Source organism: Myotis yumanensis, unplaced genomic scaffold (assembly GCF_028538775.1).
Source record: "Myotis yumanensis isolate MYYU_CA2020_CCGP unplaced genomic scaffold, mMyoYum1.0.hap1 SCAF_21, whole genome shotgun sequence".
Lineage (NCBI taxonomy): Eukaryota > Metazoa > Chordata > Mammalia > Chiroptera > Vespertilionidae > Myotis > Myotis yumanensis.
Genome location: NW_027223772.1, coordinates 6051092 through 6073993, shown reverse-complemented (window position 1 = coordinate 6073993; position 22902 = coordinate 6051092). Strand labels below are relative to the sequence as shown.

At 38.9% G+C, this 22902-nt stretch overlaps 1 protein-coding gene across 1 annotated transcript; it reads right to left on the bottom strand.

Moving 5' to 3' along the window:
* Positions 1-1248: 1248 nt before the first annotated feature.
* On the bottom strand, positions 1249-3008 carry LOC138998842 (cAMP-dependent protein kinase type I-alpha regulatory subunit-like). Its single transcript, XM_070400855.1, has 2 exons — positions 2127-3008; positions 1249-1838 (listed from the first exon to the last, which is right to left on the bottom strand). Exons 1-2 carry the CDS (start codon positions 2913-2915, stop codon positions 1455-1457), a joined length of 1173 nt encoding a protein of 390 aa, XP_070256956.1. The 5' UTR covers positions 2916-3008; the 3' UTR covers positions 1249-1454.
* Between the last annotated feature and the right edge of the window lie 19894 nt (positions 3009-22902).

Here is a 22902-nt window from a genome sequence, read left to right as displayed (position 1 = left end):
ATGGAAAAATGCTTGCAGTCACTCCCAAGTATAACCCTACATTACATATAAATCACGATGAAAATAAAAGTGCCCACATTACAGAACTGTGAGATTTTGTTTAAAAAAATAACATAAAAAAATAAACTGTTGGGTATCATTGGTGCACATGGAATAATGTAACACATAAAGTTGATAAGGCTGGAAAATACTGAAACACAGTTAAGACGCAAAACATAAGCTTACTTTAAAAGAACAAAACATCTGCCAGAGAATAAAGCTAGATAGGAAAGCAGAACTTTTCAGCAGGACGGCCTTTGAGACCAATTTGCAACAACACAGGCACACCCCACCCCACCCCACCCCCCATAAATTCTAGTTGATGTAAAAAGGAGGGGAAAACGTCAAACCAAAGTAAAAAACTTCTCCCCAAAATCTCTTGCCCCAGTGAATTTAGTGGGGCAAAGTTCCCAACAATGAACTCTCCACCTGGCATTTCTTCTTTTAGCAACATCACCTCCGTCTTTGTTATGACTTTTGCTCCATATATTCTATCTATTCCCAGCAAATCCAATCTCCTGGAATCAACTGAAAAATGTACACTAACCAAAAGCTCTAAGTCAACAACCAAGAGTGGAGACCTGGAATTCTCATCTCAATTCAGCATCTCATGATCAACATTTGGCACTAGCTGGATCAATAAAGGTCTATTCAGAATTTCTGAGCTGAGGCAGATGTAGTTAAATCATAATTAGTATTTGCAGCCTATGATTTAGTTTCAAACTCAAAAGGCAGGTATGAATAGCTACACCTAAATGCATTTCAGAACTGGAGAGGAAACAATAACAAGATACAATCAATACCAGGCAAATTCGCTTGACAAACATAAATTCTGGTTAAAAGGAAGAAGAAAACATAACAGATCATATCCATCTGATAACTAGAAAAAAATGGGTATTTTCCCACCCTTAATCTAGTTTAAACACAGGCAGATATCTTTCTAAGATTTTTTCTATATCAGTTTTCCTAATCCTTAGAGCTTAATGAGAAATCATTTATTCTATAAAGAAATACAGCATAAATGGCCACAGTCTAAAAGATGCTTATGATAATTAGAAAATTATATCACTTAAAAAAACATCTTGCACTGTTACAACATTACTCTATGGTAATTATTTGGTGCAGGGATCTGCCCTCACCAAAAAGCATGGCACGTATTGCCAGGTGGAATACTAACACTGCACAAAGAGAAGCAGTAACAGCAAAGTCTCCATAGAACTCTCTATTTATTTAACTGTGTAGGAGCATTCAGTTAATGCTCCAAATTAAAAACAGTGCAATAAAAGCAACTTTAATATAAACCGACAAGAAGCTGCAATGCCAGTGGCCACAGGTGCTGCCAATAGGGAAAATAAAGCCGTGTGCGAGTGAGGCATGGACTGGGGAGGTGGGAAGGGAGGCACAGGAGGCAGATTTCAGACAGACAGTGACACGAAACTATTGTACTGCTGGATGTTCCATTTGAGGATATCTGAGCACGGGCCAAGAACACGTTCAAATCTAGGTCGGTCCAGCTTAACGCACTTCAAAGGGCCACGAGCCACCACCGTGGCAGCTCGGGGACGGTTCATCAGTAGTGCTATTTCACCAAAATAATCAGAAGGCCCCAATCTTCCCACTTCAACGAACTCTTCGTTTTCTGATCTACGCTGTAGCACAGCAGCTGACCCCTCTAAGATAATGAAGAACTCATCCCCTGGTTCTCCCTGCACCACAATCTTCTGCCCATCTTCAAACTGGACTGGTTCCAATGCATCAGCTACTGTGAGGCGTTCCCACTTGTCCAAGGATTCTAAACACTACGGTGTCGGGTGAATTTCCCGCCAAAATATAAGATGGCGCGGGCAATTATTTAGGTTTCCCGCGCAAAATCAGGGATTTTTATGATACCTATTACCCCAATGGGTATGAAACGGTTCGCATACGCAGGTAGGTATCTTTGTGAACGGCAAACAAACAAATATTTGGTAATACGCAGTTACAATCGGCCCGAGTTTACACGTTTCCCACACTCCACCGCAAATCTATATGAACCGAGTTAAGACGGCTCCCGCGGAGTACGCGCAATTCACGCGGGCCGACTTAACTCGTTTCCCGCACTCCAAGTGTAAAATAGACACTTTACTAAGAAACTCCTCATACATCTTCCGCTTTCTCAGGGTGCTTCCCATAAGGATTCTTCTATAGCTGTCTCGGTCAATACCCCACAATTTCACATTTGTCTTAGCTTTGACAGTGGCTGCTCGAGGTGTTCCATAAATCAAAGCAAGTTCTCCAAAGCTTCCTCCTTCCCCAACACTGGTTGCCCATTCATTGTTGACATAGACATCCATCTCTCCTTGATCAATCACATAGAAGTTATCCCCTTCATCACCTTGCTGAATAACAGTCTCTCCAGCAATAAAGGAAAGTGGAAACATGGCATCAAAAATGTCACTTCTCTCATTATCATCAAGATGTGAAAACAGCACATTTTTTTCAATGGCCTTGGCTAACGCAGCCATTGTTTTATAATCTTTTGGTATAACCTTTCTAACATATGATGCAGCATCTTCCTCTGTGTAGACTTCAGCGCTGATAGCACCTCGTCGCCTCCGGCCTTTAACCACTGGGTTGGGTGGAGGAGGAGAGATTTCATCCTCTCTCGAATCTCCACGAGTGCTTGCTTTCTGCAGATTCTGAATCTGTTTGGCCTCCTCCTTCTCCAACCTCTCGAAGTATTCCCTGAGGAATGCCATGGGTCTCTCTGGTCGAGCAGTGCACAACTGCACAATGGAATCCTTCATCAGGGCCTGAATGTTGTGCTTCTGCACGTAGAGCTCACATTCCCGGAGGCTGCGCTCCTCCTCAGTGGCGGCGGAGGTGCCAGACGCCATGGTTCTCGTTCTCTGGGGACGAGAGGAGGCGAGCGCGGGGCAGCGGCTCCGAGTCTGCGGCTGGCTGAGCTCGCTCGGCGCTTCCCTCCCTGGCCGGACCCACTCTGCGATAGCGGCTCCGCGGCGGCTCCACCCTCAATTAGTATTTTAGCATTCATTGTAAATGACTATATCTCTTATAAATGCCAACATATTATGCCTTGAACTGGGTTTAATTCTTAGACCTACTAGACAAAATATATTTTGAATGTTCCAAAATTGGTGAATGACATTCCACAGAACTTATCAAATCTTATTAATATGAGTGAGGAAAAAAAAGATCCAAAGCAGTTCTCTAAAAATGATGGCTCAAGTTCACTTACAAAAAAGTCCCTAAATTGTCATAGTCCAGCTGTCATCTGCAAAAAGTTAAGCCTGCCTGGGATAGTAACGACAAAGCTACACGGAAGTACACAAATCTGCCTCCAGAATAATTGACTACTGAGGAGATCAATGAATTTAGTCAGTAACTAAATGTTTCAAACACATACCCCAATTATATTATGCATTGATATGGGCGTATAGGTAAGTGATAATTAAATATGTTTAGAGAAAGTCTCAGAGCTGATCACGGGATTTTCTAAGCTGAAAATATTCTAAAGTAACTTAAATTATTAGAAATCACAAGAAAAGCCTTTTCCGGTGTTTTTAAATAATTCATAATGTCTTTGAAGTAAAGTCTGCCATTTACATTTAAATGAATGCCTGTCTGTGGCCTTAGTTCTCCTGGTGGCCAGGAGGGTGTCATGACAGCGGTAAAATCCTCTCATCAGCTACATGTGAGACCAGTCTCCCTATTTTCTTATTCCAGGGCCAGAGCACTCCAAAGCAGGTCTGAGATAGATGACTTGAAAAAGGAAAGAGAGACAGAGACAGAGGCAAAAGGAGACAGAGCCACAGGGGAACCCAAATAATATAAAAACATGTGCATATAGTCTAACATAAGTAATACAGAATCCTATATAATAAAAGGCTAATGTGCATATAGACCAAATGGCGGAACACCCAAACAACCAGTCACTATGACGTGCACTGACCTCCAGGGGGCGCGTGCAGAACATGGTGGGCGTTGACAGCAGGAGGCAGAGTGCGGAACATGGCGTGCATTGGCCACGGTGGGATGATGAAACAGGTGAGCAGGGGCGCCAGACCAAGGCAGAGCGCTGGTTGCTGTAATCGGGGCGAGCCTCTGATGGTTACTAAAAATTCTTTGCTCCCACACAATGTGGTCCCACCCAGTGCTTGCACCTGCTGCTGACTCCACTCACACCCGAAGCCAACACCAGCTCTGCTCACGCCTGCAGCTAGTGCTGGAGCTGCCTCTTCCACCTGCTTCTCCACCTCCCCCTGCTCCTGAGGGATGATTGGGGCCGGCAGCCACTGCTCACACCCACTGCCAATGACAGCCCCACTCGTAACCATTGCTGACACTGGCCCCAGCCAGTCCCGATCACTCGGCACCATTAGTGGATGCAAGCAGCGGCTGTTGCCCTGATCACCCCTCAGGAGCAGGGGGAGGTGGAGAAGCCCTCAGGGGTGATCAGGGCTGGCAGCCACAGCTTGCACCTGCTGATAGCACTGGCCCCACTCACACCCACTGCTGGCACTGGCCCCAATCGCTCCATGCTGTCAGCGGGAGCAAGCAGGGCTGGCACCGTCAGCACATGGGAGTGGTGGTGGTGGGAGTAGGGCTGCCTGGAAGATGGGACCAGGGGCCGTGGTGGGAGGGGCTGGGCAGGGGCACGGAGGATGGTCTGAGACCTGCCCCTGTGCCCACCACAGCCTGGTGTCCCACAGTTCCTTTCAATGTGCACTAATTTGTGCACTGGGTCCCTAGTAGCTTATAAAGAAATTAAAGAGCCCTATTCTACCTTTCCCCTACCATCCTGCCTGCTTCTCACAGGCACTCACTTTTATCAGATTGAATTTTTAATTCTTCTGATTTTTTTCCTCCAGGTTTGTAAACATTTTTAAATTTTAGACATTAACTACTTCCTTCCTAGTTTAAAATAAGTCAAAATTTGACTACCTGGTTCTTCGGCCATTTGTCTTCCTTCAACTATAGCTATTTTCTGAGTCATACTGTTGACTATAATTTTCTTTTAAAAAATATTGTTAGCATTTCTGTTTTCCACAGGAACAAGGAAGTGGCCTTGAGCTGATTCTCTACTCCTTCATCTAAAACATTAGCTAACAACAATGGGAATGAAAACAAACCCCTATGGTTTACCCCATGAGTGAGACAGAAGCAGGGAATTCCAGAAAATTCCCACTAAGATGTAAGTGAGCAGGAAGGCGGGGGATCTCCAAACCTAACATAATTATTGCAAACTAGAGGCCTGGTGCATGAAATTTGTGCACTGGGTGAGGGTGTCCATGAACCCAGCCTGCACCCTCTCCAATCTGGGAACCCTTGGGGGATGTCCAACTGCTGGTTTAGGCCTGATCCCTGTGTGGCAGTTGGACATCTCTCTCATAATCTAGGACTGCTGGCTCCTAACCATTCTCCTGCCTGCCTGCCTGATTGCCCCTAACCTGCTTGTGCCTGCCAGCCTGATCACCTTCTAACCACTCCCCTGCCAGCCTGATTGACACCTAACTGCTACCCTGCTGGCCAGATTACCTTCAATGCCCTCTCCTGCACGCCCGATCGCCCCCAACTGCCCTCCCCTGCCAGCCTGATCGCCCCAACTGCTCTCCCCTGCCAGCCTGATCGCCCCAACTGCTCTCCCCTGCCAGCCATCATGTGAAAACATGGGGGTGGCCATCTTGTGGCAGCCATCTTGTGATGACAGGGGGCGGCCATCTCGTAGTGACGTGGGGGTGGCATCTTGTGATGGTGTGAGGGTCAATTTGCATATCACCTCTTTATTATATAGGGTAACTGTGACAGTGTGGCAGAAACTCGGGGGGAAATTGAGGAGCTCAAACAGAAGAAGATTAGCTGTGGTCAGATAACCCCACAACTAGGACTAACATCCCCTCACCCCAAATGAGAGCATCCCACTTCTACCCATAGGAAAAACCGATTTAATAAATTCTGAGTACAGAAGGACACCAAAGTAATGCCAGAAAGGGCTAAGGGGAAAGACATGATAAGGTGCAGAAAAGGTAATGTGAGAGGGCCTTAGATTAAAGAAATTGCACATCCTGGGAGCAATGAAAAAAAGTTCTTGAGCTGTTTAAATGTATCCCCTTCTCTTCAAGGGACCCAGGTAATTTAAAAAATGTAAATATGAATTATTTAAATATTATACTGAGTTAAAAAGATTTCTGATTATATAAAATATTTTTAAATATTGAAGATATCAGATTTTCAGCAAGAAAAACAGGAATGACCAGCAAAGAAATTCAGACAGTGAGAATATTTTGAACTTTGAACATATAATCATACTGGTAAAATATAAACTTATATCAAGTAAACATTAAAGATAAAATTAATGGATTAATAGTTCCAAAACATATTAATCACCTTGTCTTGATAAAAATAAAAAGCAAACACCTACATGTTGCTGCTCACGTCTTCCTTAAATGATTCAGTGAACTTCACATATTTATGCTCATTAGAAAATTTACTTCAAATTTTATTCTGTGTGTACTCATAACTGGTCAAAGAAGATTTGCTGACAATTTTAATATTGAATTGTTTTTACCGTAAAGCAACATATATGCAAATTAATGGGAAAATCTTATAAAATGAGTTTAGCAGAGATTTCTAAAATTCCCATTTCATGATAAATTCCAGAAATTGCTAGTAGAGCAGTGTCTTTATCTGTCAATGACCTTGCTTCTTTTGGATTGAATCCATTGGCTTTTCTATATTTCCACAATCTAATACAGTGATGGCAAACCTATGACATGCGTGTCAGAGGTGACACGCGAACTCATTTTTCTGGTTGATTTTTCTTTGTTAAATGGCATTTAAATATATAAAATAAATATCAAAAATATAAGTCTTTGTTTTACTATGGTTGCAAATATCAAAAAATTTCTATATGTGACACAGCACCAGAGTTAAGTTAGGGTTTTTCAAAATGCTGGCACGCTGAGCTCAAAAGGTTTGCCATCACTGGTCTAATATATAAAACCTGGAAATTAAAAAAAAGTTTGAAATACTCTTATTCTGAAAACAACAACAACAAAAGCTGGAGAAAATGATAGAAAACATTGAGATCACTTGAATTGTTGCTTTGGAATAAATATATAGTTTTGGAAACTAGTGTGTTTGGTGACAAGTGTGTTCATTTTTTTTTTTTTTGGTATCCTTATTTGAAATGTGATTTTTATTTTGTATATGGAAATTCCACTTTCTTATGTGTTGTGTTACTGACATTGAAAAATTAATGGTTTTCTACACAATATCTGCTTTCAATCTTCAGAAGCAGTTTTCAAGCTTAATATCCTATATAATAAAAGCCCAGCAACCGAAATGGTGGAATGACCAGAATGACAATGGCCCCTCATCCTGGCTGGCCCTGCCCCCCTGAGAGTGGTTCGGGGTGATCAGGCAGGCAGGCAGAGGTGGTTAGGGAGGATCAAGCAGGCAGGCAGAGTGGTTAGGGGTGATCAGGCAGGCAAGTGGTTAGGGGTGGTGAGGCAAGCAGGCAGGTGAGTGGTTAGGGGTGATCAAGCCAGCAGGCAGAGGCGGTTAAGGGTGATCAGGCAGGCAGGCGAGCAGTTAGGTACCAGTGGTCCCAGATTGCGAGAGGGATATCTGACTGCTGGTTTAGGCACAATCCACAGGGAACCCTGTGGGAGCAGGCCTAAGCCAGCAATAGGACATCCTCCAGAAGGTCCTGGATTGTGAGAGGGTGCAGGCCGGGCTACAAACCCGCCCCCCCCCCCCCCCCCCCCCCCCCGCATACAGGAATTTCATGCACCAGGCCTCTTTATCCCAGGGGAAAAAAAACAACAACTCAGAAATGAAAAATCACATAAAGCAAATCACAAAATCTAGGCAGAATGTTTGGTATTCACATTATCTTTTGGATAACATAACACGTCACAGGCTACAATTAACTTCCCAAAGTTTCTCTTTGCTGTGCGCACAGCTCAACAATGAGCAGCTTTTGTGGGGAAATCTTTCTGCATTTAGACCAGTATTCTGCAGCGTGGTCACATGGCAGAAGGACCAGAACTGGAGGAACCCAAGTTCTGCATCTTTGGCTTTGCAATCGCTGTACTCATTGTTCATCTGAATTTGTTGTTTACGAACAAGGATAGGTGGTACCACTAGGATTAGAGACACAATCTGAACCAGAAGAAAGCTAGCAAATTTTGAACCATTACAAATTTCCTCTTGAAAGCGTCATGGGTAGCTGAGCCTGCCTATTCTAGGCTAGTTGTTCAACAGAGTTCTCTAACCTCCAAGTACAAAAGAATGTTTATTAAATATAATGAATGTATATGTGCTGATATGAAACATATTTTTGTGTGTAATTAAAACTCAACAATATAAGTAATTGTTTAGAAATTAGATGAAGAAAAGATTTAGGGGTAATTATTTTTTACAGGCAATATTGAATTTGCTGACTCCTAATGATAATTAAAAGCAGACCAAGTGCTAATAAATGTTATTATTGATTAACATTCCTCTATAGAAAAAGCATTCGTTTGTTGCCTACACCCAGATTTGACCACACTGCTCTTGTAGGAATTAGAAGAAAACAAAGTTTTACTTCACTCAGTAATTTTGTTGTTTGTAGTAATGTCAGTGTTTTTATTTTTGAAACCATTTTTATAAGGAAGAATAAAGCAGTTATGCTAATTATGTTATGAGTAAATATATTCAAAGAGATGCAATTATAAAATCAAATAGTGAAAATATAATAATGTTAAAATTAAACTGACGATAATATGAAATCTATCGACTTAAAATATACTCTTAAAGGAATATATCAGTAATAAACACTTCTAGTACCATACTTGTCTCTAAGAGAGCTACCCACTGAACAGAACTGGAATCTTCAGAAAGGCCTGATTCCAGTTCTTAAGAAGGGTAAATGAAAAGGAGCCTGCTATAAGTCTGGAAAGCAGAAAGAGGGAAGCATTAAAAGTAATAGGCCCAGGAGTCGGCCTGAATTTATGCCTATTGACCAAACTGTGCTGATGTGAACACTGTAAAAGAAGTAATTGTAATAATAATTGAAACACATGTAATCAATAAAAATGAAAGAGTACATAATATATTTATTTAAAAAGAAATCCAAAAAATTTTTGTAAGCATTAGGGAAACCAATTGAAACATTATGTTTTAAACTTGGAAAGAGAAAATATATATTATATATATTTTTAAAAGAGTAGAAGAAAGTGGTTCAAGTTTGCTATAAAATAATTGATTCAAATAGAAAATTATTGATCCACAACACCAATTAAATATATTGATTCAGACAAAGGTTACCAAGTGGTGTTAATAGCAAGACATTTATATGATACCCAAATAATATTATACATATTACAGAAATTATCTTTCGTATATAAGTTATAAAATAAAACTAATAGAGGGATTAGTATGTCCTAGTCATAAGACAGTGACCTATTTTAGCTTCATTAATGAATGGCCAATCAGATATTCATGTCTCATGCTGTGATGCAGTTTTAACTCTAAAAGCTCTCCTTACACATTAGCATTGACGAGATATTTTAGTTACATTTAATATATGGGCACATAAAGATTTTAAAACCATTTCCAGTTTACAAGAGAAGGGAATATGTATAAAGCTACATATGAGCACAATGCCAAGAATATTGCCTTTCATACCATTCGTCACACTTTTATATATCTGTGTATCTCTCTAATTTTCTCCAATAGGTGACCCATTTCATAGAGATTGTGATCATCTTGTTCATTGTCTTACCTCTAAAAACCAACACAATGTCTGATGATTAGTAAATTCTTAATACATAGCTGTTAAATAAAATGAAATAGCATCCTTAACCTATATATAGGCTTTATAAGTTTGAAGAAAAATATTTCTGTAACAAGTATTCTCATAAAGAAAATTGCCTTCATAGGAGAAAAACTTCACAGGGAGAGATGGCATCAGGTTCAAGGGCAGAAAGCACGCCTTGGGTTCAGCTGGAACCGCTACTTATTAATTTTGTCTGAGGGCAAATCACTCATGATAGTCATTGAACACAGGATAACATTTTTATCACAGGATTCTGACAGGCCAGAATCAATGTCACATGGCCAAATACAATGTCAGGCTTAGACCAGGCACATTCTAGCTCTTAGATCACCAGACCATAGCGATGCAGCTCTGTTTTTTTCTGCAAGTTCTCTGCTACAAAGTGCATAGTCATTCTAAACAAATATGTGGATTTCCAGAGACTGTCTTTATCTATGAATATCCTCAGTGTAATCCAGTATTAGAACAAGTGAGAGATTTTATCTTTGGTCAACATTCTGGTTAAGATTACTATCTAGGTGCCTGCCTTGCCTGGCTTAGGGATTGACCATCAACGTATGATTTGATTCACGGTCAGGGCACATGCCCAGGTTAGAGGGTCAATCCCCAGTGTGGGGTGTGCAGGAGGCAGCCAATCAATGGCTCTCTCTCACTCATCTTTGATGTTTCTATCTCTCCCTTTCCCTTCCTCTCTGAAATCAATATATATAAATATTAAAGATTATTATCAGGTAATAATTATGAATTCTCTACCCTTGAAAGATAGATAAAAACAAACTTAAAGTACAAGGCAAATGTTCCAAATTTAAGCTCATATTGATATCACCTTAGAGCACATGAGTTATGTGTCTTTAAATAGAAGTGAGAAACATGGCCCATATAGCTCAGAATCAGGAGAGTGCCATCCTAAAATAAACTTCTTCCTTTTATTTATCTTTTGACATTTTTGCCTTACTTGAGAAGGTCACCTAAACTTCCCTTCATCCATGTTATCATCAATGTGTTTCTTTATCACAAGGCAGGGTTTTACAAAGCTTTTGATCTACAGAGTTCTGCTTGATTGGGGAAAGGGCAAACTCCTGTCAGGAATATGGATTAAGAAAGAACATATTTGCCAAGAATACATCTGGTAAAGGGTTAATTTCCAAAAGATATAAGGAACTCATACAACTTAACAAAAGTAAGTCAAACAATTCAATAAAAAAAAATGGGCAAAAGGCCTAAATAGACACTTCTCCAAAGAGGACATACAAATGGCCAATGGACACTTGAAACACTTTCCAATTAATTTTTGAGTTAATATTTACCCATATAAAAATCACACAAAGAACTTATAAAAAATGAAATGTAGAACAATAACCCTATTGATTAGAGATGCAAATTTTTTAAAAAATTATCTTTATTTTTGGAAGTATTACAGATGTCCCCTTTGTTTGTGGGGTTTTTTTTGTTTTTGTTTTTGTTTCCGTTGATCTTCTCCACCCTGTAACCCACCCTCCCAGGCCTTCACTACTTTATTGTCTGTGTCCATGGTTTATGCATATAAGTTCCCTGGTTAAGGGATAATCACTCCCCTCCCCCACCTCCACCTTCCCTCTGAAATCCATTATTCTGTTCCATGCTTCCATGTCTCTGGTTCTATTTTATTCATCAGTTTGTTTTGTTCATTAGATTCCACATATGAGTGAGATAGATGGTGTGATACTTATCTTTCTCTGACTGGCTTATTTTGCTTAGCATATTACTCTCCAGATCCCTCCAAGCTGTCGCAGAGAGTAAGATATCCTTCTTTTTTACTCCTATATAGTATTCCATTGTGTAAATATACCAAGGCTTTTATATCCACTCATCTACTGATGGGCACTTGGGCTGTTTCCAGATCTTAGCTATTGTACATAATATTGCTATGAACATAGGGGAGCATATATTCTTTTTGAATGGTGTTTCTGATTTCTTAGAATATATTCCTAGAAGTGATATCTTTGGGTCAAGTGGGAGTTCCATTTTTAATTTTTTGAGGAAACTGTACTGTTTTCCACAGTGGCTGCACCATTCTTCATTCCTACCAGCAGTGTAGTGGGATTCCCTTTTCTCCACATCATCCCCAACACTTGTCCTTTGTTGATGGTAGCCCTTCTGACAGGTGAGAAGTGATACCTCATTGTTGTGCTAATTTACATCTTTCCGATGATTAGTGACTTGAAGCATTTTTCCATGTGTCTCTGGACTATCTGTATGTCCACTTTAGAGAAGTGTTTATTTAGATCCTTTTCCATTTTTTAATTGGATTGTTTGTCTCCCTTTTGTGAAGTTGAATGAGTTCTCCATATATTTTAAACCCATATGACCCAGCAATTTCATTTCTGGTATTTCTTCAAAGAAAACAAAAGCACTAACCACAATTTTCATTATTGATTTATTCACAATAGCTAAGATATGGAAACAACGTACTGTCATCGACAACTAAAGAATAAATAAATATAAATATGCTAGAGGCCCGATGCATGAAATTCGTGCAAGTGTAAGCCTTCCATCCCCTGGCTGCCAGCACTGGCCTCCCTCTGGCCACCGGCAGGCACCTGGGACCCGGGATGCCCTCGCAGTCCCAGTTTTGTCCAGAAGGTCGTATGGAAGGACGCCCGGTCTAATTAGCATATTACGCTTTTATTATTATAGATACATATTAAGCCTTTATTATTAAATCATGATTTAATTATTTAAAGGCTAAATAATATTTTTATTCATACACATATATGAACATTATTTAGCCTTAAAAAGAAAAGGAAACTCTCTCATTTGAAACAACATAAATGGACCTGGAGATGATTATACTAAGAAAAATAAGATAGACAAAGACAAACATCACATAATCACTCTTATATGGGGAACATTTTTAAAATTAAGTAAAATAAACCGAAACTCATAACAACAGAGAACAAAATAGTGGTTATCAGATGCTGAACTGTAGGGGGAAGAGTGAGATTAAAAAACAAAAGAAAGAATGTGGAGTGGTGTTTGCCAGGGCCTGGAGGAGGTCATGGAAATAGTTGTATATCGGGTGCAGAGTTTCAGTTTTGCCAGATGAAAATATTTCCGAGGAAGGATATAGGTGATAGTTACACAACATGAATGCCCTTAATACCACAGAACTCTGCACTTGAAAATGTTTAAGATAGTAACTTTTATATTCTGTGTCTTTTATCACAATAAAAAAGTCAGACATATTTCCTTGTTATCTGATCCTTGGTTTGGTAACTATTATTTTCCTAACAAAATTTGTTATAATTGCAATTAATTTGAGGAGTTAAATAATTGCATTTCTGACAACATGCACTATTTAAAAATGCAAACTCTTGGCTAATGAAATTCTAAGTTTCAGTCATTTTCATTTTTGACATAACTGCTCTGTGGCCAAATGTTCCTTGCTCTTTACACTTCAATGTCTTTGGGAACCAAAGGTCTTTTGAAGTTAAAGTGTTGACAGCAAGACTTTGATCCTATAATTTGGGGAAATGTCATATAAATGCAATGCCCCTGGGCTCTGAGCATGGGCATGTGTGACACAAGTCAGTGGGTAATCTTTTCTACTGGGTAATGTTTCAGTGGTGTTTATACAAAAAAGAGCAAACACAATGAATAAGTTCCTATTTATAGCAAATGCCTTGTCTATACTTTGCATACGCTGTCTGAATACATAAATTAAGGTTTTTTTTGTTCCTTTCCAATTGGAGAATAATCATTAACACCTATTATTTAGATCCTATGTAAGTTAAGGTAATACTAATAACACAGCAAATAAACTTTGATATGTCAGTAGTTTAAAAGAAATTGAATTTATTTCTCTCCCAGTACAGTTCCAATCTTGAGCTTTGCATAAGGCAGTCATTCAGGCACCCAACCTGATAGGAGATTTGCCATTTGCAGTAGGATTCCCTGCACCAGGAGAAGGGAAAAGAAAGAATATAGAATTATGCTGGAAATGTCTTCTAATGAGCTGAGCCTGGAAGAGTATGCTATCCCCTCACCCACATTCCATGGCTTAGGAACCCTAATACATGACCACATGTAAAATAAAGAAATGTATTTATTTAGCAGCTGGTCCTCTCTACCTTTCTTATCTGCTGGGGTCTTATTCGCATCTATTAGGGTTCAGGAATCTGGAGAAAGGGCTGCAATGTAAATTAATAAAGAGACTAGACATAAAATATAAATTTGGGAGGCATTTTGGGGGAGCCAGGGGAGGCTTAGCTTTAGTAACTAAGCTCCCCGAATCTCCAGGCCCTAGGTTTTTATTAACACACCAGTGGCTCAGTGCACAAAATTCATGCACTGGGGGTGGGGTGTCCCTCAGCCTGGCCTGCACCCTCTCCAATCTGGGACCCCTCAGGGATGTCTGACTGCCAGTTTAGGCCCAATCCCACAGGACTAACTGCTCACCTGCCTGCCTGCCTGATTGTCCCTGACCACTTCTGCCTGCCAGCCTGATCGCTCCCCTAACTGCTCCCCTGCTGGCCTGATCGGCCCCAACTGCCCTCCCCTGCTGGCCCAATCGCCCACAACTGCCCTCCCCACTTCCGCTGTGCACGCGGCCATCTTGTGACAACGTCATGCACAAGGGCCACCTAGGCTTTTATTCGTATAGATTTTGCCCTATAGCAAAGCAGATATACATATCAAAGGTAAGGTTTGGTAAACAGTAAAATATTTTCAGGTTGGGGGAACTGCCCTCAGCTGTCTGGGAGCAGGCAATAACATGCAGATCTTCAGCCCTGCTGAAGCCCCAAGATTCATCAACCTTTTGATGAACTTCTTGCATTTTATTATCCCCTGCTGGAATTTGCTTCCAGCACTTATACTGTTAAATATAATATCTATATTATAATCATAACAATTTAGTAAAATCACATTTTATAAATGAGTAAACTGAGGCATTAAGAGGCTAAAGTCGTAGAACTAGTAAATGTCAGTCAGAAAGGAAGTCCAGGATTTTTGAAACTATTTCTCATACTATATCAGATACAAGCTAAAATTCCATTTACAAAGCACTTTAGCCAAAATAAATCAATAAAGTGAGCTAAAAGAAGTTGTTTGTTCATTTCTAATTCACTAATAATATAGATTCCTATTTTTTGTTTACTTCATGTAATATCAAGATTTATATAATGTTTTTATTAACATATCTTCAATATAATAAAAATAAACCCACTTGTCTACTTGGGAAATAAAACTACAGCCCAAATACAAACTTGTTTCCTATGCAAAATTCCTGAGGCTGTTATCAATTTCCTTGCTATTAAAACACTTAGTTCCTTTTTCTTGATCAAAGCAAAAACAAAAGTGAGGGAGACTCAGCAAGGCATTGAATGAAATGGATTCCTTTGGTCACTATAAAGGAAGATTTGAAAGTCACTGTCAGGTATTACATACCATAATAAATGACTGGATAGTTAGAAAAAAAAAAGAATGAGTTTAAGATGATGATTCATTTTGTTATTGTTCATAAACAATAATTCACTGCTATGTGCCAATTAAGGAGAGGTTTTCTAGGCTTTTTGATAAATGTCACTTGAATAAAGTGATATCTGATTGTGCTTTTAATTAACATTTCCCTGATGATTAGGGATGCTGAGCACCTTTTCATGTACCTGTGGGCCATTTGTATGACTTTTGCCTAAATACATCCTGCATATCAGATATTTACATTACGATTCATAACAGTAGCAACATTACAGTTATGAAGTAGCAACGAAAATAATTTTATAGTTGGGGGTCACCACAACATGAGGAACTATATTAAAGGGTCACAGTATTAGGAAGGTTGAGAACCACTGCTCTATCTCTTTTTTCAATGTCTGTAGTTTTCTGAGTACAGGTCTTTTACGTCCTTGTTTAAGTTTATTCCTAGGTATCTTAATTTTTTTGGTGCAATGATAAATGGGATTATTCTTTTAATTTCTCTTTCTGTGAGTTCATTGTTGGTGTATAAAAAGGCCGTAGTAGATTTATGGGTGTTAATTTTGTATCCTGCTACATTTCCAAATTCATTTATTAGGTCTAGTAGGTTTATGATGGAGTCTTTGGGGTTTTCTATGTATAGTATCATGTCATCTGCAAATAAGGACAGTTTTACTTCTTTTCCAATTTGGTTGCCTTTTATTACTTCTTCTTGTCTGATTGCTACTTCTAATATTATGTCAAATAGGAGTGGTGAAAGTGGGTATCCTTGTCTTGTTCCTGTTCTTAGGGGAAATGGTTTTAGTTTTTGCCCATTGAGTATGATGTTGGCTATGGGTTTGTCATATAGGGCTTTATTATGTTGAGGTATGATACCTCTATTACCACTTTGCTGAGAGTTTTTATCAAGAAAGGGTGTTGGATTTTGTCAAATGCTTTTTCTGCATCAATTGATATGATTATGTGATTTCTGTCTCTCAGTTTGTTTATGTGATGTATCACATTTATTAATTTGCATATATTGTACCATCCTTGCATCCCTGGAATAACTCCCACTTGGTGATGGTGTATGATCTTTCTAATGTATTGCTGAATCTGATTTGCTAGAATTTTGTTGAGGATTTTAGAATCTATATTCATCAAGAATATTGGCCTGTAGTTCTCATTTTTTGTGGTGTCTTTATCTGGTTTTGGGATTAGGGTGATGCTGGCTTCATAGAAAGACCTTGGAATGTGCCTTCCTCTTGAATTTCTTGGAATAATCTGAGGAGTATAGATTTTAGTTCTTCTTTGAATGCTTGGTAGAACTCCCCTGTAAAGCTGTCCAGACCAGGACTTTTGTTTGCTGGAAGATTTTTATCGCTGTTTCAATTTCTTAGGTAGTTATCAGCATATTCAGGTTTTTTGCTTCTTCTTGGTTGAGTTTTGGGAGCTTGTATTTTTCTAGGAATATGTCCATTTCATCTAGGTTGTCCATTTTGTTGGAATAGAGTTGTTCATAGTATTTTTTCATAATCATTTGTATTTCTGTGGGATCGGTTGTTATTTCACCTCTTTCATTTCTATTTTGTTTATTTGGGTCCTCTCTCTTTGCTTCTTGGTGAGCCTGGCTAGAGGTTCATCAATCTTATTTATCCTTTCAAAGAACAAGCTTTTGGTTTTGTTGATCTTTTGTATTACTTTTTTGGTCTCTATTTCATTTATCTCTGCTCTGATCTTTATTATTTACTTCCTTCTGCTTATGCTGGACTTTTCTTGTTGCTCTGTTTCTAACTCTTTGAGTTGTAGGGTTAGGTAATTTATTACCATTGTTTCTTGTTTTTTTGCTGTACGCTTGTAGAGCTATGAAGTTTACTCTTAAGACTGCTTTCATTGTGTCCCATAGATTTTGGATTGTTGTGTTTTCATTGTCGTTTGTTGCCATGATGCTTTTTTTATTTATTCTTTGATCTCTCTGGTAACCCAGTCATTATTCAATAGCATGCTATTCAGTCTCCAGGTGTTTGATTTTTTTTCATTGTTTTTATTGTAGTTGATTTTTAGTTTATGCCATTGTGATCTGAGGAGATGCTTGATATGATGTCTATCTTTTTGAATTTGAAGAGACTTTGCCTGTGACCCAATAGATGATCTATCTTTGAAAATGACCCATGTGCACTTGAGAAGAATGTATATTCTGTGGCTTTGGGGTGAAATGTTCTGAAGATGTCAATTAATTCCATCTGATCTAGTGAGTCATTTAGGATTGATGTTTCTTTTCTTATTTTTTGTTTAGAGGATTTGTCCAATGGTGATAGTGGAGTATTAAAGTCCCCTACTATGATTGTATTGCTATCAATCTCTCCCTTGATATCCTCCAGAATATTTTTTATGTATTTGGGTGCTTCTATATTGGGTGCATATATGCTTACCAGAGTTATTTCTTCTTGTTGGATTGCTCCCTTTAGTATTATGAAGTGGCCTTCCTTATCTCTTTTCATGTCCTTCACTTTGAAATCTAATTTGTCAGATATAAGTATTTCCACCCCAGCTTTTTTTTTTTTCCATTTCCATTCACCTGAAAAACCTTTTCCATCCCTTCACCATCATTCTGTGTGCATCTTTTTTTCTGAGGTGGGTTTCCTATAGACAGCAGATATATGGGTCATGTTTTTTTGTCCACTCAGTTACCCTATGTCTTTTTATTGGGGCATTTAATCCATTAACATTTAAAGTTATTATTGATAGGTACTTGTTTGTCACCATTTTTATTCTTTACCCCATTTCCTTCTTCTTTTCCTATTTCTTCTTTTTACAGCAGACCCTTTAGCATTTCTTGCATTGCTGGTTTGGTGGTAATAAACTCCCTTAGTCCTTTTTTGTCTGTGAAGCTCCTGATTTCACCCTTAATTTTTATTGATAGCCTTGCTGGGTACAGTATTCTTGGATTCAGACCCTTCCTTTGCATAACCTTATATATTTCATTCTATTCCCTTCTTGCCTGATGTGTTTCTGTTGAGAAATCAGTTGCTAGTCTGATGGGGGATCCTTTGTAGGTAACTTTCTGTCTCTGGCAACTTTTAAGATTCTTACTTTGTTGTTGGTGTTGGCCAATGTAATTACAATGTGCCTTGGCATTGGTCTTTTGGGGTTCATTTTGTTTGGGACTCTGAGCTTCTTGTATTTGTGTGAGTTTTTTCTTTCCTATATCAGGGAAGTTTTCTGTCATTATTTCTTCAAACAGGTTTTCTATTCCTTGCTCAGTTTCCTCTCCTTCTGGCACCCACCCCTACTATGCAGATGTTGTTTCATTTCATATTGTCCCAAAGTTCTCTTAGGCTCTCCTCCTGCTTTTTATTTATTTTTTTAAAATATATTTTATTGATTTTTTACAGAGAGGAAGGGAGAGAGATAGATAGTTAGAAACATCGATGGGAGATAAACATTGATCAGCTGCCTCCTGCACACTCCCCACTGGGTATGTGCCCGCAACCCAGGTACAAGCCCTTGACCAGAATCGAACCTGGGACCTTTCAGTCCGCAGGCCGATGCTCTATCCACTGAGCCAAACTGGTTTCGGCTGCTTTTTAACATTTTTTTCTAGAAACTGCTCTGCTTGGGTATTTTTTCCTACCTTGTCTTCTAGTTCACTGATGCAGTCGTCTGCTTCTTCTAGTGGATTGTTGAGGCTTTCTATTGACTTCTTTATACCAGTGTTGTCATTTTTCATTTCTTCTTGGTTCTTCTTCATTTCCTCTTGGTTCTTACACATATTGTTGAGTTTGTCTTCCATTGTTTTCATCCACCTTATGACCATTTCTGTGAATTCTTTCTCTGACAGGTTGCTTGCCTCCATTTCATTTACATCCTTTTCTGGTGATGCCTATTTTTCTTTCATATGCGGGCTGTTTCTTCATCTCCCCATGATCTCTCTTCTCCAGGTGTCTGGTTATGTAGTTCTCTCTCTCCTGTGTTAATTTAAAGGCACAAAATACAACACAACAAGGCACAATGCACGAGGCACTGAACACAAATGTATTCACAATACTAATAACCCCAAATAAAGGTGACCACCAGAGAAAAGAGAATTAGAGGATAAAAAAGAAAGGAGAAGGGAAAAAGAAAGAAAGAAAAAAGAGGGGGAAAAAGGAGTGCAAAAATGAAATTGGGAAAAGGAATAAAAAGTAAGAGAGAAAAGAAAGAGAATGAAATAGAAGAGGGGGAAAATAAACTATTTATTTGGGGAGAATACTCCAATAGAACAGCCACTAATCCCAACAAAAGCCAGCAACAAATACCTAGAGATGAATGCAAACTACAAACAACAACTAATATCAATGAGGCAAGGGAAAACAGAAGCAAAATATAACCAAAAAAAAAAAAAAAAAAGTAAAAGCAAAACAATTTCACAAACAAGCATAAAAAAATCAATATAATCAACAATCAAGCAAACAACAGCAAAACGACAGAAAAAAAAATGGATAGTGAAGAAAGAGAAGAGAGAGGTGAGTATGGACTTAAAGCAGGGGATTGGAAATTAGATATATAAGTTGGGTGAAATTTTAACAGGTGATAAAAAGAAGGAATAGGGAAAATCTAAAGCAGGAATAGGGTAAGTGAAACAGGACAACAAAAGGGGAAAAGTGAGGAAGAGAGTGTTGGCATAAAGGTAAAGTTGAGACAGAGTAAAATGATGCTACAGGAAAGATGAAAATAGAATGTAGAACACTCATTCCAAAATAAAATGACACTTTTTAAAAAAAGGTAAAATAGTAGTGGTAATAATACTGATTAAAAATAAAAATGCAATAATTAAAAAGGCAAAATCAAGTGAGGAAAGAAGAAACAAATTAGTTTCTTAAGTAAAAGATAAAAAAAATAAAAATGTGCAGTAGCGGTCATTCACTTCCTGTACTGTTCTGTTTGGCACACCTGTTTCCTAGTCAGGACAATATTGAAGTTCCCTCCATTCCACTGCTCCTCAGTGTTGTAGGCCACAGTCCTGATTTTCAAGCAGGCAGTACTTGTTTGTTTCTTATGCTCCTTTATTTGTGTTTACACAAGAGTCAATTTGTGATTCAACCCCTGGGTGGCAGTGTTTCTGGATTGACTTCTGGGTCTATAGGTCCTCTCTAGCTAGTGTTTAGATTTTGTTTTCCCTGTGGCACTTAATACTGGTTTGGGGGAATGGGCTGCCGCAGAGCTGGTTCTCTGATCATTATACCCCGCTCTGATCCCCAGGTTCCACAAAAACAACTTTCCGCTGCAGTTTCTTAGAGTGTCCCCAATTGGGTGATCCTATGTTTTGGGCTGAGTAATCAAAAGAAAGGTTTTAAAGAGGGAAAAAAAAAAAGACAGAAAAAACGAGCCAGAGTAAGTGTGCGAACTCCTGCGCTCTGTTGCAAGTCTGTGCACTCTTTTTTCCCCTTGGGTCTAAGCAGCCACACACTGCTTAAAATTTTTAGGCGGCTCTTTTGCGCCCAGTTCAGCTATGGGTTGTTTTTTTTAAGGGTTCCCTTCTGTTAGCAGCGCTGCAGATCCACTTCCACATTCGCGGATCACGCCAGCCCCAGCGGCCAAGGACTTTTCCTCCAGCTTCCGCTGTGCGCATTTTTCTGTCCTGCCCTGACCACAGACCTCACCTTATGCCAGGTGAAATCTGGCCTTTCCTTGACGGGGTGCAGAGCTCCTCCGAATCCACGTGCTCGCGCTGCTTGGGGACCAGTGTTCCAGGGTTCGCAGCTGTTCGCTGGGTGCCGTTGTTGTAGATTCCCGGGATTTTCAGGCTTCCGACAACATCCACTCTCCCCTTCAAGATGGCGTGGTCTCTGCATCAGAACCAGTCGCTCTGGGAGGGATCCCAGCAGCAGTGGAAGCTGCCCGGTCAGGGGAACCCCATCCGGCAATCCCCCACAGTCCCCTGAAATATAGCTGTCCCTCAACTCACAAACACTCCCCGTGCGACCACACACTCTCCCTTCATTCTCTCACTCAAGCTCTATCTTGCAGTCTGCCTTCCCTTCAGCGACCATCTTCCTTCTCCCCCTGTTCTCATCTCCTAATATTGCTTTAGCAATTCAGGGGTTTTCTGTGGTCACAAACAAATTTTATGATTTTTTTCTAATTTTGTGAAAAATGTTATTGTAATTTTTATAGGGATTGCATTAATTCCGTATATTGCTTTGGGTAATCTGAACATTGTAACAATACTAATTCTTCTAACCTATGAGCACAAAATATCTTTTCAATTCTTTGTGCCTTCATTTTCTTTCTCAGTGTCTTGCAGTGTTTAGTGTATAGATATTTTATCTCTGGTTAAATTTATTACTAGGTGTTTTATTCGTTTTAATGTAATTATAAATGGAGTTGTTTTCTTTATATCTGTTTTTGATAGATTATTGTTAGTGTATAGAAACACTGCTGATTTCGTTGCATTCATTTTGTATCCTGCAAGTTTACTGAGTTAGTTCTAACAGTTTTGGGTAGAATCTTTAGGGTTTCCCATATATAAGATAATGTTATCTGCAAATAGAAACAATTTCACTTCTTCCTTTTGATTTGGATGCCCTCTTATACTTGCCTAATCGTGCTGGTTAGAAATTCCTATATTATATTGAATAAAAGTGGTGATATTGGGCACACCTTTCTTGTTCCTGATCAAAGATTTCAGTTTTTTACCATTGAGCATGATGTTAATGGTGTGTTTGTCCTATATGGCATTTCTTATGTTGAAGTAAATTCCTTCTACATGAACTTTTTTCAGCATTTTTATCATAAATGGAAGTTCAATTTTGTCAAATGACTTATCTATAACTGTTGAGATTATTTTATATATATATATATATATATATATATATATATATATATAATTTCAGAGAAGAAAGGAAAGGGAGAGAGAGAGAGAAACATCAATGATGAGGCAGATTATTGATCAGCTGCCTCCTGCATGCTCTCTACTAGGGATCAAGCCCACAACCTGAGCATGAGCCCTGACCTGGAATTGAACCATGACCTCCTGGTTCACAGGTCAACACTCAACCACTGAGCCACATCAGCCAGGCAGATTTATGTTTTATTTAATTAATGAGGTACACCACATTGATTTAAGGATTTTGAATCATCTTGCATCACTGGGATAAACCTCACTTAGTCATGATGTATTATCCTTTTCATGCATTGTTAAATTCAGTTTGCTGTTACTTTGCTGAGGATTTTTGCACTTATGTTCATCAAGAATATTGGCCTGTAATTTTCTTGTACTGTCCATGTCTGACTGTGGTATTAGTAATGCTGCCCTCATAAGATACATTTGGAAGTATTCCCTCCTTTTATACATTTTACAAGTGTTTGAGAAGGATAAATATTAATTATTCTTTAAATATTTGGTAGAATTCAACCAGTGAAATTTCTCATTCTTAATTTTTCTTTGTAGGGTGGTATTTTTATTACTGATTCAATATCTTTATTAGTAATAGGTCTATTCAGATTTTCTATTCCTGATTCAGGGTTGGTATGTTATATATTTCTTCTAGGTTACCTAATTTGTTGCCATATAGTTGTTCATAATAACTCTTATGATTCTTTGTATTTCTATGGTATCAGTT

Coding starts and splice junctions, on each gene's coding strand:
- LOC138998842 (XM_070400855.1), bottom strand. CDS start 2,915: ATGGCGTCTGGCACCTCCGCCGCCACTGAGGAGGAGCGCAGCCTCCGG. Junction 1,839..2,126: donor ACTTGGAGTGCGGGAAACGA/GTTAAGTCGGCC, acceptor CCGACACCGTAG/TGTTTAGAATCCTTGGACAA.